The following is a 16,612-nucleotide window of genomic DNA, read 5'->3' as shown; positions in this document are numbered from 1 at the left end:
GCTCAAGTATTCCTACATTCTTGTATCTCGAGCCTCTAGTTCCCCTCTGACCTGACCCACAACAAGCCCCGAGTCCGAGAAGATTTTCACAGATTTTCCGTCCAGCTTATTGACCATTGCCATCCCTATTAGTAAGGCTTCATATTCCGCCTCGTTATTAGTAGCTGAGAATCCCAGCCTTAGAGACTTCTCAATGATGACTTCCTCAGGAGATATCAATACAAGTCCCACTCCAGACCCCCGCTGGTTTGCTGCCCCATCCACATACACCGTCCAGGATGAAATAGGTTGCGCAGAGATGAGGCCAACCGATTTTTCATCCATGCCACTTGGGCTTGTCTCTATTTCTTCAAGACCTTCAGCAAACTCGGCCACTAGATCGGCGAGCACTTGACCCTTCACAGAAGTACGGGGCATATACTTGACATCAAAAGCCCCTAAAATTGTGCCCCACTTGGCAACCCTACCAGTATAGTCTGCACTTCGAAGTACTGCTTTGATCAGATATTGAGTCAGGACAACCACTGTATGCGCCTGAAAATAATGGGGAAGTTTTCTGGTAGCATGCACCACTGCTAAAATGGCTTTTTCCAATGGCAGGTAGCGTATTTCGGCCTCGTGAAGAGACTTACTCACATAGCAGACTGGCCGCTGTACTCCATTGTCCACTCGTATTAGCACAAAACTAATCGCATAAGTAGTGATCGCTAGGTAGGAAAAAAGAACCTCGTCTACCTCGGGGCTAGACATGATGGGTGGCCGAGATAGATACTCCTTCAGCCGCTGAAATGGTAAGGCACACTCCTCAGTCCATTCGTATCCTTTCCACTTGTGGAGCAGTAAGAAAAAAGGCCTGTACCTATCCGCCGACCTAGATATGAATCTATTCAATGCGGCGGTCATCCCGGTCAGCCTCTGGACCTCCTTGGGATTCTGAGGTGGTTGCAAATTACCTATGGCTCTAATTTGATCAGGGTTAACCTCAATTCCCCTATGGGTCACCATGTAACCCAGGAACTTACCCGAACTTACTCCAAATGAGCATTTGGATGCGTTTAGCAGCAATTTATGCCTTCTTAAAATCCCAAAAGTGTGGTTAAGATCCATCACGTGCTCGGCCACTACCTTACTCTTTACGACCATATCATCAATATAAATCTCAATGTTTCTGCCCAACTGCTGCTTAAACATTTTCGTCATCATTCTCTGGTAGGTAGACCCCGCATTCTTCAGACCAAAGGGCATTACCTTGTAGTGATAATTTCCAGTGGGAGTGAGAAAAGCGGTCTTCTCCTGATCTCCCAATGCCAGTGGGATTTGATGGTAGCCTTGAAAGGCGTCTAGGAAACTCATCCGAGGATGGCCCACTGTTGCATCCACCAACTGATCTATACGGGGCATAGGAAAAGGGTCCTTTGGGCACGCTCTGTTAAGGTCCGTAAAATCAATACACACACGCCATTTTTCATTTTTCTTTTTCACTACGACTGTATTGGCCAACCACTGAGGGTAAAATATCTCCTTGATAGCCCCAGCTTGCTTTAACTTGGTCACCTCATCTTTAATAGCCTCGACGTGTACCCTGGACGGACGCCGAGGTGGTTGTTTCTTTGGAATACACGAGAGATTGACGTTCAGATGATGACAAATGAACTCCGGATCCACTCCCGAGGCCTCATAGGCACTCCATGCAAACACATCAACGTTTCTCCTAAGAACCTCAACCAACTGCTCTTTCTCTAACAAAGGCAACTGAGCCCCGACCTGGAAGTACTTCTCTGGATCATCACCAACGCTCACCCTTTCCAAATCTTCACACCTCATTTCCTCTGTGGACGCGTCGAACTGGGCTCTCTGAATCCTTGATTGCTATAAATCACCCTCGGCTGCAGCCAAAGTACTTGTCCCTGGCTGATGTTGGATGGCCATTATCATGCACTGCCTAGCCATGGTCTGATTTTTCAAAATTTCTGAAACCTTGCCTCCCGAGGGATACTTCACTTTCTGATGAAGAGTGGAAGAAACAGCCCCCAAAGCATGCAACCAAGGTCTTCCCAAAATAGCCATATACGGAGAAAAAGCATCCACCACAATAAAATCCACCTCCACCATATCTGAACCAGTCTGCACAGGTAATCTAACCATCCCCAACGGAGCGACCGATTTGCCCTCGAAGCCCACCAGCGGGGAACTATATGTTGTCAGATCCTCAGGTTTCAAATTTAGCCCCCTGAATAAATCGGGGTACATCACCTCGGCAGCACTTCCATCATCAACCATCACTCTCCTCACGTCATACCCTCCAATCCTAATCGTAACCACCAAAGCATCATCATGCGGTTGTATAGTTCCTCTCTTATCCTCTTCTGAGAAGCCTAACACCAACGAGGTGCCCGGTCTGGCCCTCTTCGGCCTCGAACTGGAGCCCTCCTCCGAGCACTGAGACACAGACATTACCCTGGAATGGCAAGATCCAGTTCTCCCCGGGGCAGCAAATATAACGTTTATCGTGCCCAAAGGAGGTCCCCTCGAAGCATCCCCCTGAAACGCCGAGCCTACGTGGCCTCCTCGGCCGCCGGAGTGATGCAGAAGTTGGGTCAACTTCCCCTCTTGCACCAACTGCTCTAAATGGTCCCACAGATTTTTACAATCTTCGGTGATATGTCCATGGTCTTGATGGTACTGGCAATAAAGGTTCCTATTACGTTTCGCAGGATCCCCCGCCATCTTATTGGGCCACCTAAAGAACGGCTTATCCTTTATCTTCTCCAGAACTCACTGCACTGGTTCTCGGAACACGGCGCTAACCACCTGGGAGTTGGCAGGTCCTGACTGCCCCCCAAAGTCCCTCCGAGGCCGGTTGTTATTATACCGGTCCGGCCTGAAATCCCTCCTTTCCTGAGTTACTGCCTTAGACTTTCCTCTGCCCTGCATCTGATCCTCTTCTACTCTTCTATATTTGTCTATCCAATCCATAAGTTGACGCACACTAGTAATAGGCTTGCCAATCAGAGACTTCCTCAGACCGTGCTCGGTTGGAAGACCTTCCTTAAAAGTGTTCATAGCCACGTCATCGTGAGCTCCATCTACCTCGTTGAACATTTCCCAATATCTGTCCGAGTAGGCTTTTAGGGTTTCCCCCTCCCGCATAGACATGGATAGTAGCGACCCCAAGGGTTGAACAACCCTCCTATATGTAATAAAACGGGCACCAAAGGCCTGGGTGAGCTTCTCAAAAGAGTCAATAGTGTTAGTTCTCAGGCCATTAAACCATCTCATTGCCACTGGGCCCAGGCTAGACGAGAAAACCTTGCACATTAAGGCCTCATCCCTGGCATGAATAGCCATTCTCTGGCTGTAGTGGCTAACATGTTCTACTGGGTCTGTTCGACCATTATAAATGGTGAACACAGGCTGGTGGAATCGCCGAGGAAGACTAGCGTCTTCAATATGTCGCGTGAAGGGCGACTTAGAGACCTGATTCAAAGCTTTTTTTAAGGCGTCATTCCCCTGACCCTGGCGAGTCGAACTCTTATTCCTTCGCCCATGGTGGTACTCCTCACACGAAAAAGATTCACTGGGTGGAGTTCTCGACCTTCGCCTATAACTGGTGTCATCCGACTCCGTAAAGGAGTGCCCAGAGTTATGAGCCTTACGCCTTCGTCGCTCATGTTGCAATTCCCTCTTCAACTTGTCAATCTCACGCTGCAAATTTCCTCCGCTCTTTACAAGGGAAACATGGCCTTTCCCCTAAGAGCGACTTCTATCTGTATAGGTTGTTCGTGTACTTCCCTCATGATCCCCCCTGTGTTCGTGGTCTGCCAATGGATTACTGTGCTGAGAGCCCCTAGACTCTGCCTGGTGCTGATTAGCATCCACCTGTTGCGGGCCCGTCAATGGTTGCTGCGGTGCTCCTTCTTCCATCGCGAGTATCACACTTGCCTTTCCTTCTCGACAGATCAAGTTCTTCCCACAGACGGCGCCAATTGTAGGGACTCAACTTGAATTGGACCCAGAATATGAATGGGTTTTCAGCCCAACAAGCCCAAACAATAAATTTTTAGAGCATGGGTACAAGAACTAGTACTGTTCAACAGGAAAGGTTATATTCGCTGAGTAACAAGGGATGTATTAGGCTGATTGTATGAGAAAAATTCTCCTCGGCTAGGTTTCAGTGAGCCTCTCTTATGCATGGACCCTTTGTTCTTTTCTCCCTCTTTCTCCCTTTTAGTATCATCCGTTTCTGTGTTATATACTTCATTCTATCCTCCATTTCCATCGTACACGTGTAGTTCTGATCTTGGGAACTCCTTTCTGTCCCATCCAGCACCTACCGGAACCTTTGCTTAGTGGCCATAAAGCTGCTTAGTTACTGTTCAGGTATCACCTCCACATTAATGCGGCCAGAGGGTTAGCTGGAAAGCATTTAACGTGGAGGTGATGGCCTTGGAAGATATTTGCTACCTTTCCCGACTCCTCCTTAGGTTTATACTCAATTTCCAGTTCAGATACAACTTTGCAGAGTCTCCTGAATAAAATGAGAGTTACATTCACCTCGAACTTTGGTGTCCTCGGACGTGCGTTATGCCGCTATATACAATATCCACCCCTTTCTCCTATATTATCCCTTTAATAATAATTTTTTACACTATCCTCGGATAACTAAGCGTCCTCTGATTGGGCCGTTGGGCCCTGAGCCCACTTTTGAGGATTCCTATATCTTTTTAAATAACAGGCCCCACACTTTGTAAGCGGAATGCTCCGAGGCGGAAAAAAATTCAAATAAAAATCGAGTTTAAACACTCGAGTTCCGAAAAACGCCGCTATAGGAACTTAAAAACGTCACTATAGAGCTATAGGGCTCACTGTATGACACTCAGAAAAAAATTTTGCAGGAGAACGCCGCTATAGGGCTATAAAACGTCACTACAGAGCTTAAAAACGCCACTATATGGCTTTTAAACGTTACTATAGAACTTAAAAACGCCACTATATGGGTGATCGCACTAAAAATTATTTTGCATAGAACTCGAGTTTTTAAAACTCGAGATTTGTGTGGCATTTTCACCAACAAAACACTCGCAAAGCGAGTCTTTGAGACTCGGTTTTTAATATGGATCTCGAGTTTCTAAAACTCGAGATGCTATTTTTCTTAATTCTTAAACACGTTGCCTAACTTACCATTTACTCCCCCCACACAGAGCCATTCTGCCCATTCCCCCTGATATCTTGAAGTCTGAGTTATTTGCAGACAATGTTTCTCCATGGCCAACAAAGTTCCAAAATAAAACTAATGGCATTACTCCTTGCCGATGGCTTAGATTCTGCAGTCCTGATTTCAGTAGCATAATAACGAAATGGTTAAAAACTGAAGAATGGATTACCAACCTTGACCTCCTCACAGGTCTTCGACAGGTATGTTTAAAATATATATTTTAGCCTATCAAAAATATATATATATATATATATATTATATATTTTAGATATGTTCAAAATATTTTAATATATATTTTAGCCTATCAAAAATATATATATATATATATATATTATATATTTTAGATATGTTCAAAATATTTTTATTTTCTCCCTGCTTCGTGTATTGTAAAAATTTCATAACCAATGAGCTCTAGCACAAATGGCACTACCCACTCCCACAATAATGCGATAGAGAGTGAGGTCATGGGTTCAAAAACCACAGGCTGTGGGTGTTATTTACCGATCACAAAAATTTCACATTCATTACTAATGCTTTCTCCAATAGTTTGCCGACAATGCGGAACTCCAAGCTGAATGGGCCTCTGCCAAGATGGCTAATAAGCAGCGTTTGGCAGAGTACATAGAACGGGCCACAGGAGTAAGCATTGACCCAAATAGCCTATTTGACATATAAGTCAAGAGGATCCATGAATATAAGAGACAGTTGCTGAATATTCTGGGAGCAATTTATAGGTACAAGAACTTAAAGGTATAAAAGACATCTCATGATTAAATGGAATGTATCATTCTTGATTTAGCATAATTCTTGTACTATCTTTGATAACTTGCTTGAAACTGAATATGATAGGAGATGAACCCTGAAGAGCGGAAAAAGACAACTTCACCCACCATCATGATTGGTGGAAAGGCATTTGCAACATATACAAAATGCTAAAAGAATAGTCAAGCTGGTGAATGATGTTGGTGCTGTTGACAACAATGATCCTGAACTAATCCGCTCATAACTGGCAACATTTTCCAGGTAGTTTTTGTACCAAATTACAATGTATCTGTAGCAGAAATACTTATTCCAGGAAGTGAGCTGTCACAGCATATTAGCACTGCAGGCATGGAGGCAAGCGGCACAAGCAACATGAAATTTGCACTCAATGGTTGCCTCATTATAGGTACACTGGATGGGGCTAATGTAGAAATCAGGGAGGAAATTGGGGACGAGAACTTTTTCCTCTTTGGTGCAACAGCAGACGAAGTCCCTAGGCTGCGCAAGAAAAGAGAGAATGGAGAGGTAAAAAGTTTGCAATTTCTTTAAATTTGGTTTAAAAAAAGGGTTTTATCTTAAAGAAGGCAAGTTGTCACACAAATTTTTATATCTTATCCTATTTGAGAAATGGCATTAGTGCTTCAGAGCTTAGAGTGTCTGAAAGACTTGCCAAAGCCTCATTGATATAGATTTAAGCAAAGCGTTAGTATGGCTAAGTAAAGCCAAACTTGTGATAGGCTGAGTTCCATAAACAGATAATTACCACAGGAATTGCACATTATTTCATGACAGAATGGTTTTTTCTTATAATAATTTTCCTACAATTCTACTATTTATCTTCCTGTTTATATTTGAATATTTTGGTTTAATAGTGAGCTGTGATATTTTCTTGATCTAAATTGGCTCTTATTATGAATCACATAGTTCAAACCAGACCCTCGGTTTGAGAAGGCTAAGGAGTTTATTAGGAGCGGAGCATTTGGAAGCTATGATTTCAACCCACTCCTTGACTCTCTAGAGGGGAACTCTGGTTATGGTCATGGTGATTATTTTCTTGTTGGTCAAGACTTTCCAAGCTACATGGATGCTTAGGCTAGAGTAGATGAAGCTTACAAGTTGGATATCAGCACCCCTAAATTTTATCATCACTCTGCTTGCTACTAGACCTACTAGACTATAACTTAGGCTTGTTAACATGTAAGCTTAAGCTTAGTAGTTAGACAGCTCCACCAGGCACCAGCCTAAATAAGTCAAGCTCATCTGTAGTCTGGAACTACAACCTTTGTCTGGGTTGTAAAACTAAGAAGCTACCATTTGTAGGTTTAGATAAAATATGTGAACTTCATCCCATTTGCTGAACAGTAAAAATAATGGTGAACTGCTCAAACTAGGGTACTTAGACAGCCCCCTCACCGGCCTAATCAAGCAAAGCGCAAGAGTTAAGCATGAGCCGAGCCAAAAGCACGAACCCTTCCTGGAAATCGCATGCCTTTGTAGTCATTGGAACTACAAATGCACCTAGAATACACCCAAGCACCATATGAGGGACTCACCCAAGCACCATAAGAGGGATTCTGCACGTTATTAATTCTATCTGTAGACAAGGGAATCGTGAGATTTAATCTATATCACCTGAGCTATAGATTTCCCTTGGATATAATGTTGCATACAACAATTGATTATTTGCATTCATTTTTCAACTCAGTCTCTTAAAATGATAAGCTAATGATAGAACTGAGAATATAAAACACGGCCTAAGCATAGTGTGGTGGGTCCATCAAGTTAACCATAAGTTTGATCCTTCTTTAACAAATTAAGCTGATTCTGGTTCTAGATAAACTTAGAAGTTAGCACTTCCATAGGAAAAGATGGCTAAAGATGTCTATACTAAGCACCGCCGGGAGTGGCAAATTCAGCAGTTACCGGACAATTGTCCAGTATGTTAAAGAAATCTGGAACATAGAGGAATGCCGTGTACCATAATTGCAACAACAGTTCTGTTGGTTCCTGTCCTCATCTAATCTAATGTGCATAAGAAATAAGAAGTGCAAGAAGGAAAGAACCAATAAGAGAAATAAGTCACCAGGCGCTTGCCAATTAAATTCACCATATTGTTGTTTTACTTAAAAAAAGACATTTGTTTTACGAATTGCTTTATCATGTTATTATTTTTATTTATACCATTCTACGAACGGTTTTTTTTTTTTTATATATATTATATATATATGGTAAGAGGTCTATAATTTTCTTTTTGAATGATGTGTTATACTTTCCTCCTCTACTCCTCCCTCCCCCTTCATCCAATCAGGCCTAGCCTCCTAGAGACTTCAAAGTCAGCCCTGTTTGATTGAATTGTTAGTTTTTTGGGAAATTGGGAGATGAAGATACTTGTCAACGGCAAATAGGGAACATCAACGTCCCATAAGTTCTGTATCACTGGACTTCACATCCATTCGGACAAAGATCATTCGCAAAACTAAAAGCTGCTGATTATTTTTAGAAAATGTGTCATATAACTCATAAGTCAACATACAAACCATAAACTACCCAATATACAGTAACTTAGTTTGTCCACGCCAACATTTCAATGCGGATATGCAGGACATTTCACTCTTTTCACCTGGAAGGAGACCTAGAATACGCAGGACATCTCACTCTTTTCACCTGGAAGGAGACCAAGAACTAGCAGATGCAGACCTTGACCTTGAAATCGATCTAGAACTTGGACTCACACTCCCACTTGGGCTCCTAGAGTAGCTTCTAGAGTATCCATGCCTGGATGAAACACCATGAGATCGACTCTTTGTGCTCCTTGGTTTAGGTGAAACGCTTCTAAAATAACTCCTGGAGGTCCTTCCTTTTGGGGAAACACTTCGTGAGTAGCTCCTCCTAGAGCTCCGCCTGGGTGAGACACTGCGCGAGTAGCTCCGCCTTGACCTTCTTGGCCTAGGTGACATGCTTCGAGAGACAGAACGGTAGCGGTACCTTGAATCATACGGAGAGTAAGACTGATCACGCTGGCTAACAGGTGACTGACTGTAAGGAGAGGCAGACCGAGAGTAGGACCTGCGTCGGCTGTAGTAAGGAGATCTGGTTCTGCGCCTTGAGTATGACCGCCTGCTGTAGTAAGAATAGTATGACCCCCGGCTGTAGTAAGGAGAGTATGACCTCTGCCTGACATAATAAGGAGAGTATGATCTGCTCCTACTACGTTCAGATGAGTAACGTGGAGAGCGACTTCGACCCCTTCGGTAAGGAGAGTAACTGGGAGATCGCCGAGGAGAGTAGCTAGGTGTTCGACGGTGCACTATGCCAAGACAAAGTCACAGAAGAAAATAAGACCAAGACAGACCACAAAACAAGACAAAACAGATCCATTAAGAAACTTATTCAGAGTAAGAAGATTCTTACCTCGGATTGTTCTGAGTCCAAGATACCTCCCCGGAGTAGGAGTGCGTCCTCTCCGCCTCCTAGCCTGCAACAAATGAAAAATCAAAGCATTAGATCAGCGAATTACAAGACAAATCAAGATATTGGCACACAGCAAGATAGTATCTAAAAAAAATGTGTGGTGGACAGAAAGAGATGATATAAGACAATAATAAGAAATTGAAACACAGCAAGATATAATTGCTAGAAAAGAGAGAAATGCAGGGCATACAACCCCATGTCTGATACTTGTTGAAGTGTTTGATTTGTTTGTTTAGTTGTAGTTTGAGTTTGGTGAAGAGCTGCTACACACAGCTAACCTGCTGCCACAAAAACTTCAAGTGGAAAGAAGCAAACAACTTTCAAACTCAAAGAACCAGTAGAAACCATCTAATATTGAATAATCTGATACAATGTTGAATGGAGTGCTTTGACCAAGAATTAGTGAAGCAACAAGTGGTCAACAGTCAAAAGTAAATGTAAAGAACTATTACCTTCTCCACCGTAATCACACGGCCTTCAATAACAGAATTGTTCAAATGCTTAATGCAGCGATCAGCCTCCTCTAAGGTGGCCATTGTAACAAACCCAAAGCCACGGGATTCTCTGGTCCAGGGATCAACTACAAGATGAACATCCACAACCTAAAATAGCCACTCATGGAAGTGAGATCCCACATATTATTCACAACATTCTATACCCAACAAAATAGGACCGGGTACAAAAACATAACAATTTCTTAGTAGATTTAGCTTCGATCATACCGTTCCCTCAATTGCAAAGTGCTTTTCAAGTTCTCTCTTTGTGACCCGAGGTGACAATCCTGTCACATACAGATTGTTGCCAGGATTTTCCACATCACTTGAAGGACTCCTGCCATACCTGGCCCAAAAAATAAAAAAGGAGTCCCATCAGCCAGATCAAGATCATATGAAACAATAACCAAAAAAATAAAATAAAAGAGCAACACAATGGGATCCACAAGCAAAGATAATGGGTGCTTATGGCACTACCTTGACCGGCTCCTTGACCTTGACCTTGACAATGACCTCGAGACAGACCTGTATCGCCTGTATGGTGAAGCAGAGCGAGAATACCTAGAAATTTTGTTACAAGTAAAATACGCAGCAATTAGAAACCAAGACAATAACACAACCATATCAATAAAACCACAATCACATGTTAGAACAAAACATACCTTGACCTTCTGGAGTACGACATCTGTGAAACCGTCAAATAGAAAACAAAGATTAGTTCTAAGAGGACAATATGAACAAAAACTACTAACAAAGAAAAGAACAGAAATTACAAACACATGCATCCATAACAAATGAATATAACCCTCCTAAATATCAAATTCAGCAAAAAATAGTCCAGATAATTCCTAGAAAGGTTTGTTTCAAAAAAATAAAAGTATTTACCGCAGATACTTACAATGGTATCTTTTCTTATGAGCAGCCCTGTTACACTTATAGGTTCAACATGACATGAATGCATTGGTTATTAAAATTTACTTTCCACCTGATGTTGACACATTCCCAATGAATTACTCTCTCTATCTCACATTTCTCATTTTACCCAGAATTCCCTCCCCCCTTAGGCTGACTCTCATTTTTCATTCCCAAAGCCCTACACTGTTAAAGATCCTATCGCCCCCTTCTATCCTCCCACAACTCTGTCAAGAATGGACATGTGGGTTGTGTTTGGGATGGTGCTGTGGTGATGTACAGTTATTTGGTCCTGTAGTGGATTTGTGTTGGTTTATCGGTAGAGCAGTTCTATGGTGGTGGATGATGGTAGCTGGTGGTTTTGAACAAGCCATTTTGGGTGTCCACTGTCCAGTTATCCGATTGATCCATCTGCCACTCAGAAGGCAGCAGTCAATCCGGGAGAGAAAAGCTTAAAATAAACAAAGCAGTATGAATTCAAAATTTCATGACAAATTGTCAATGACTTAAAGAGAACAATTACTTATAAATCTTAAACTTCTACAGTGCATTATCTTCTTCAGCAAAAGAGAGACCCTTCTCTCCTTTTTTTTCAAAAAGAGAGTAATCTGAAATGGAAGAGTATCAATTCCATTCTCTTTCTAAAAAAGAAAAAATATTTTACAGAAAGAGTAATCATTTAACTTTTTTCTCAAAGAATTCTATTTTTCATGACATCAATTTAGGGCTGTAAACGAGCCAAGTATTAAAAGTTAAGGACTTCTCATTTTATTTTATTTTATTTTAAACAAAGTTGAGCTACTTGGTTAAAGTTAACTTATTCTTTTTGACTAAATATTTTTACCCCTCACAAATCTCTACTAAAAAATAAAACTAATTATAGTTAGAATTATATAATTTTAGCTAATTAGATAGAATGATTTTTTTTTTATGAACACATAAAAATTAGATTCACCAACCTTATATTGTTAAAAATTATCTAAATGTGAACCATTTAGAATATCAAGAAATTACAAATAATAATCCGATATTTTAAAGATTTGATTACAAACTTACACAATCCAATATCAAATCTATATAATTATATTTATATACGCGTATACATATAAACATATAAAATTAAATAAAATTAAACCGAGCCTCATACTCACAAGCTTGCTCATTAACACGTTATTATGTTTGAACATTGCTCTTCTAATATTCAAGCCTAAATCTCCTAGCTCAAATTTCTAAATAAACAAACGTAAACAATCTTATATCAAGAACATGAGCTAAATCAACAATCAATAATATGATTTATGGTTATCTAATATCAAAAATTCAACAATCGCTCTATTAATCAATATTATCGGGCACACACACTTCTATAAATCAAACACACACACACACACACACACACACACACACATATAAAAAAAATCAACGAATTGTTCTCTTAATTAATCTGGCACAAAATAAAACTCCTAAATCAAAAATACAAACCGAAAGAAGAAAAACCTAAATATCGAGATTTTCAAAAAAAAAAAATTCAGAAGTGAAAGCAACACAAAGGTTCTGAAAATCAAATCTGCATAGAAATGTGGAGGGGCTTACCATAGGATTTGATGGAACAGAGTCTGAGAGAAATCGCAGAGACTGTAATTTGATCTCACAGAGAATTGGAATTTGTGTTTGGTTTGGAATAAGGAGGCGTAAGAGAGGAAAGTTGGTTTATATATAGGGAGGGACCCAGAGGAAGGTTCTGGAGAAGCGGACGCCAAAGTAGATTTAATTCCGGTTAAATTTAACGTGGCGCGTCCAGTTCCGTGGTTATCTGAGATTTGAGAATAATAGCCAAAGCCGGTTTCGGTCTATGCGGATCCGGTTCGTGTTGTTGAGACCAGCCAACGCGCGACACGTTATCACTTATCAACCACATTTTTTTTTTTTTACGTGTGGGCATCTAATTCGGATAACCGTTCACCACGTGTTTGAAAAATGTAATTTTAGAAAAGAAATAATATGTTTATAATATTTTTACAATAAATTCTAAGTGTCAGGTTGTTACTGATTGTTATTATTGGAGCAAAAAAGTAATCTTAGTGTTAATTTCAAATTTGAACTAATAACAACTAACCACCTGTGATTTGTTGAAAAATGTTGTAAAATTATTGTAGACATAGCATTTCTCATTTTAAAAGCGGGATCATTGTCATACTAGAATTTTCTTTTCTTTTCTTTCTTTTCTTTTTGAGAGAAAAGACATCGAAGGTTTATTAATACATAACAAGCATATCAACCTGAATTAGAGAATAGATGAATTGTGGAACATCTTTCATTCACATTGCACAATCAATAGTATTGGCAGCTAATCTCGCCAATCTGTGAGCAACTTTGTTACCCTCCCTCTTCGTATGATAGTAGAGTAATTTAGAATACTGACTAGAAAAATAAACTGAGTCTTTAAGTAACAAACCATGAGAAGCCAAACCAAATTCTTCTGTAGCCCTTTGAATCCCCTTCAACAATAGAATGGTTTACACCAACCTCCAGGGCAAATTCAAGGGCCCAAGTTGCTGCAAGTGCCTCAATCTCCATGGCTTCATATGCTAACGATAGCTACTGAATTAGAGAAGCGATTACCAGCCCATTGTTGTTGTTGTTGTAACGAATAACAACACCTATACCAGATTTGTTGTCTTCGGCAAATATGGCCCCATCATAGTTTACCTTGAACAAGTCTTGCGGAGGTGGAATCTAGGCAATTAAATCTGAAATCAGGAATTTATGTTTAGAGGAGCCGAGGTAAAACTATCATATTAATTTGTAATTCAAGAAAAATTCAAACTACAACATACATACATGTCTTCGTGCATTAATTTTTTTTATTAGTGTAATTCTTATTAGCACTTATAATACTAACAAGCTAAATGACCAAGTGAAAAAATCTGGGGTTTGATCCTCACCTACCAAAAAACAAAAACAAAAAACACAAAAAACAATTGGTTTTTTGATCTGATGATAAAGAGTAATAATCAGGAGCAAATGCCATAAGTTAAAATTATCTCTCAAAAATGGAAGGGCATATTGTAGAGTTTTGGAAAAGGGAAAAACTTAAATACGGTACATTTTTAAGTATAGTACATTATGTTTCCTAATGAAACTCAACTACCTATTTACTATGGCCAATAAAACACAAACATTATTTTCATTTTCAAGAACAATTGTGTTTAATATAGTTGAGTTTAATTGGGGAATTTAATATACTATATGTAAGTTTTATCCTTTTAGAAGAAAAAAATGAATGAATCTTCCAAATGGAACTAAAACTAAAAGTTAGAAGAAGTTAATAAAAGTATATGAGAAATGGCTGAAGTTTTGAGAGAAGGAATGGAAAATAAATAAATAAATAAATGGTGAAAAATTAGGATTTTGGGGATTCAAATTTGGTTGATGTGTTGAAGGAGGGGGGGGGGGGGGGGGTCCCCCCCCCCCCCCCCCCCCCCCCCCCCCCCCCCCCAACACACACAACCCAAAAACAAAAGTCTGCAAAAATGATGATGCCACATTGTCACCTTTGACAGTATGTTAATTTCTTCTAATATTGACACATGTTTTGAAAGCCCACATTTTCCCACAACATTAATCTAATATATATATATATATATTAATTGAATTTAAATGTATAGGTTTCCATATAAAAATATTTGATATTTACATTCCCAAACTTTTGTGCATACTTCACAAATTAACACTGTAAATCTTGCTTGATCAGATTATCAATTGTCAGAATTTTCTCAAGAGCAGCCGCCCAAACCAAAAGTAAGGCAGTGCTCCTTCTAAAGAAAATCCATTTATGAAATGCCTATATAGTCATATAGTACAGTTTCAAATTAATAGAAGATTCTCTCTCTCTCTCTCTCACACACACACACACACATACTGGGATAAAAATCCCTAATAATCTCCAGCCAAATGTCAGGCCAAAATAGATGGGTCACCACATCCAACCTTGAAAAATAAAACATTAGGACCACATCAGTCTCCTTGTTAATTTTCAATGTCCGTACTTGCCTACTAGTCCAATAGCCAAACAACTCACCATATCATTTCTCCACTATGTGCCTCCAAAGACTATCATTCCCAAAATAAATTAAAAAACTAGCATTCTCCACCATGTTAGTTACATGACAAACATGCATTAAAATCCAAGAGATTTTTCTTGAAGTTCTAGAATCTAGACGCATACAAGGCATGTTTAGATGTATAAATGTATTCTTACCAAGCAAGAACATAAAATGGATAAGTTCTATAGGAGCGCCATGCATCTAGCCAGAAATGCTTCACTACCAAATATTACAAGCTAATAACAAAGACCTTGTTATGAGTTTGTATTAACTATCATGTAACAAGCAAAATAGTAATGTCATTGTAATCACCCACATATATATAATATTTATGTGTTAGGGTAATTAACTTTATATGCCCAAAACACACTTCCTGATACATGGTATTAGACCCCACTTTTACCTCTCGCCACCAACACTGAAGTCACTGCTACAGTCAGCATTGCCCATTGCTGGTGACCACACAAATCGAGTCACCTGAATCTGATGAGACATTACCTGTCAGAAGCTCAAAGCCCAACCCTCACCACTACTACTACAAATAGACAAGAAATCACCTTCAAGCACCATTGACCTTGTAAGACCAGTTGCAAAGATGCTCTCTAGTGTCGATTGAACCTGTGATGGTTTCAACAAATCCCTCTGTCAGACTTAAAGCCCAGATGAGTTCTCCTGCCACTATGTGCTGTGTCACCTTTCCCTATCACTGACGAATCAGTATGTGTCGATCTGAATTGTCTATGTTGCTTGGATACTGTGTAATTGGTAGCTCTCTGAATTTCTTGGTGATGAGTAAGCAGTTCAGTTTTTGATGAATGGCACGTCATTTTTGTTGCTGTGTTTAATTGGTATTAGGTTCAACTGTCCCTCATGGGCCCACCTATTATTTACTTTTTTATTGAGGTTTGTGGTAATAATGGAGTCCAAAGAGGGTATACAACCCAATTTTTTATTATATGCTGATATGATTTCCACTGCTTCAATTCCTCTCAATAGAAGCAATTATGCCCAGTGGCTAAGCTATTGAGGTCTTTTTACTCGGCTGAAAGAAGTTTAATTATTTAACTGATGAACCTATGTTCTTTTTTTTTTTGGGCGGGGGTGTTGTAGAGGAAGCACAGATCAGGAATTGTTTATGGAACAATATGGAGTCCAAAATAAGCCGTAATTTACTTTTTCTGCCCACTGCAAAACTTGACAAGGCTCAAGAGCTGTATTACGATGTTAATAACCTCAGACGTATTTATGATTGCCACCAAAATTACTTCTCCCTTGCTTTTAATGATCTCTCTTTGGAAGATTATTATGCAATGTTTAAAGGTATATGTGAAGAGATTATCCTTTACCAGCCTATCTCTGCTGAAATTAAAACCATGCAAAGGCAAAGAGACTATATGCATGATGCCCATTCTCTCTTGCTTGCCTCCAATTTTTCACCTAGTGAAGGAATTTCAATCTCTCAGCAAAGTCCATGGTCAACGTAGACAGTCCTCCTTATCTAAGTCGCATTCTATTTCACTATCATCCAGTAAATTGTGAGAAGTCCACTTTTCCTACTACTAATAGAATGGGAGGTGGTGGATTCTCTAAAGGTGGCCGTGGAGGCCACGGTCATGATCAAAGGGAAGGGGGCAGTGGTAGAGGTAAAATAT

At 40.1% G+C, this 16,612-nt stretch overlaps 2 protein-coding genes across 9 annotated transcripts; both read right to left on the bottom strand.

Moving 5' to 3' along the window:
- Positions 1 to 1,869: 1,869 nt before the first annotated feature.
- On the bottom strand, positions 1,870 to 2,727 carry LOC136068683 (uncharacterized). Its single transcript, XM_065776143.1, has one exon. It carries the CDS (start codon positions 2,725 to 2,727, stop codon positions 1,870 to 1,872), a length of 858 nt encoding a protein of 285 aa, XP_065632215.1.
- Positions 2,728 to 8,444: 5,717 nt separating this feature from the next.
- Positions 8,445 to 12,573, bottom strand: LOC111997142 (serine/arginine-rich splicing factor SR45a). 8 transcript variants are annotated; one of them, XR_010629804.1, is made up of 8 exons: positions 12,448 to 12,573; positions 10,605 to 10,627; positions 10,420 to 10,503; positions 10,171 to 10,288; positions 9,901 to 10,050; positions 9,642 to 9,741; positions 9,389 to 9,452; positions 9,234 to 9,284 (listed from the first exon to the last, which is right to left on the bottom strand). XR_010629804.1 is itself a non-coding variant. In XM_024029204.2 (7 exons), exons 1-7 carry the CDS (start codon positions 12,448 to 12,450, stop codon positions 8,638 to 8,640), a joined length of 1,089 nt encoding a protein of 362 aa, XP_023884972.1. In that variant the 5' UTR covers positions 12,451 to 12,571; the 3' UTR covers positions 8,445 to 8,637. The 8 variants fall into 8 exon arrangements, 1 of the variants encoding a protein (XP_023884972.1); XR_010629811.1 differs by having other exon boundaries at positions 9,642 to 9,726; XR_010629812.1 differs by having other exon boundaries at positions 9,256 to 9,284; positions 9,639 to 9,726.
- Between the last annotated feature and the right edge of the window lie 4,039 nt (positions 12,574 to 16,612).

This window comes from Quercus suber, unplaced genomic scaffold, assembly GCF_002906115.3.
Source record: "Quercus suber isolate HL8 unplaced genomic scaffold, Cork oak 2.0 scaffold_8, whole genome shotgun sequence".
NCBI lineage: Eukaryota > Viridiplantae > Streptophyta > Magnoliopsida > Fagales > Fagaceae > Quercus > Quercus suber.
This window is presented reverse-complemented; position numbering and strand designations above follow the sequence as displayed.

Excerpts from the sequence above, each read along its gene's own strand:
- LOC111997142 (XM_024029204.2), bottom strand. Across the intron at positions 10,504-10,604 it reads TCGTACTCCAGAAGGTCAAG|GTATTCTCGCTCTGCTTCAC; the intron begins GTATGTTTTGTT and ends CAAAATTTCTAG. Across the intron at positions 9,285-9,388 it reads TGGACTCAGAACAATCCGAG|TGCACCGTCGAACACCTAGC; the intron begins GTAAGAATCTTC and ends GTCTTGGCATAG.
- LOC136068683 (XM_065776143.1), bottom strand. The coding sequence starts at position 2,727 with ATGGCGGGGGATCCTGCGAAACGTAATAGGAACCTTTATTGCCAGTAC.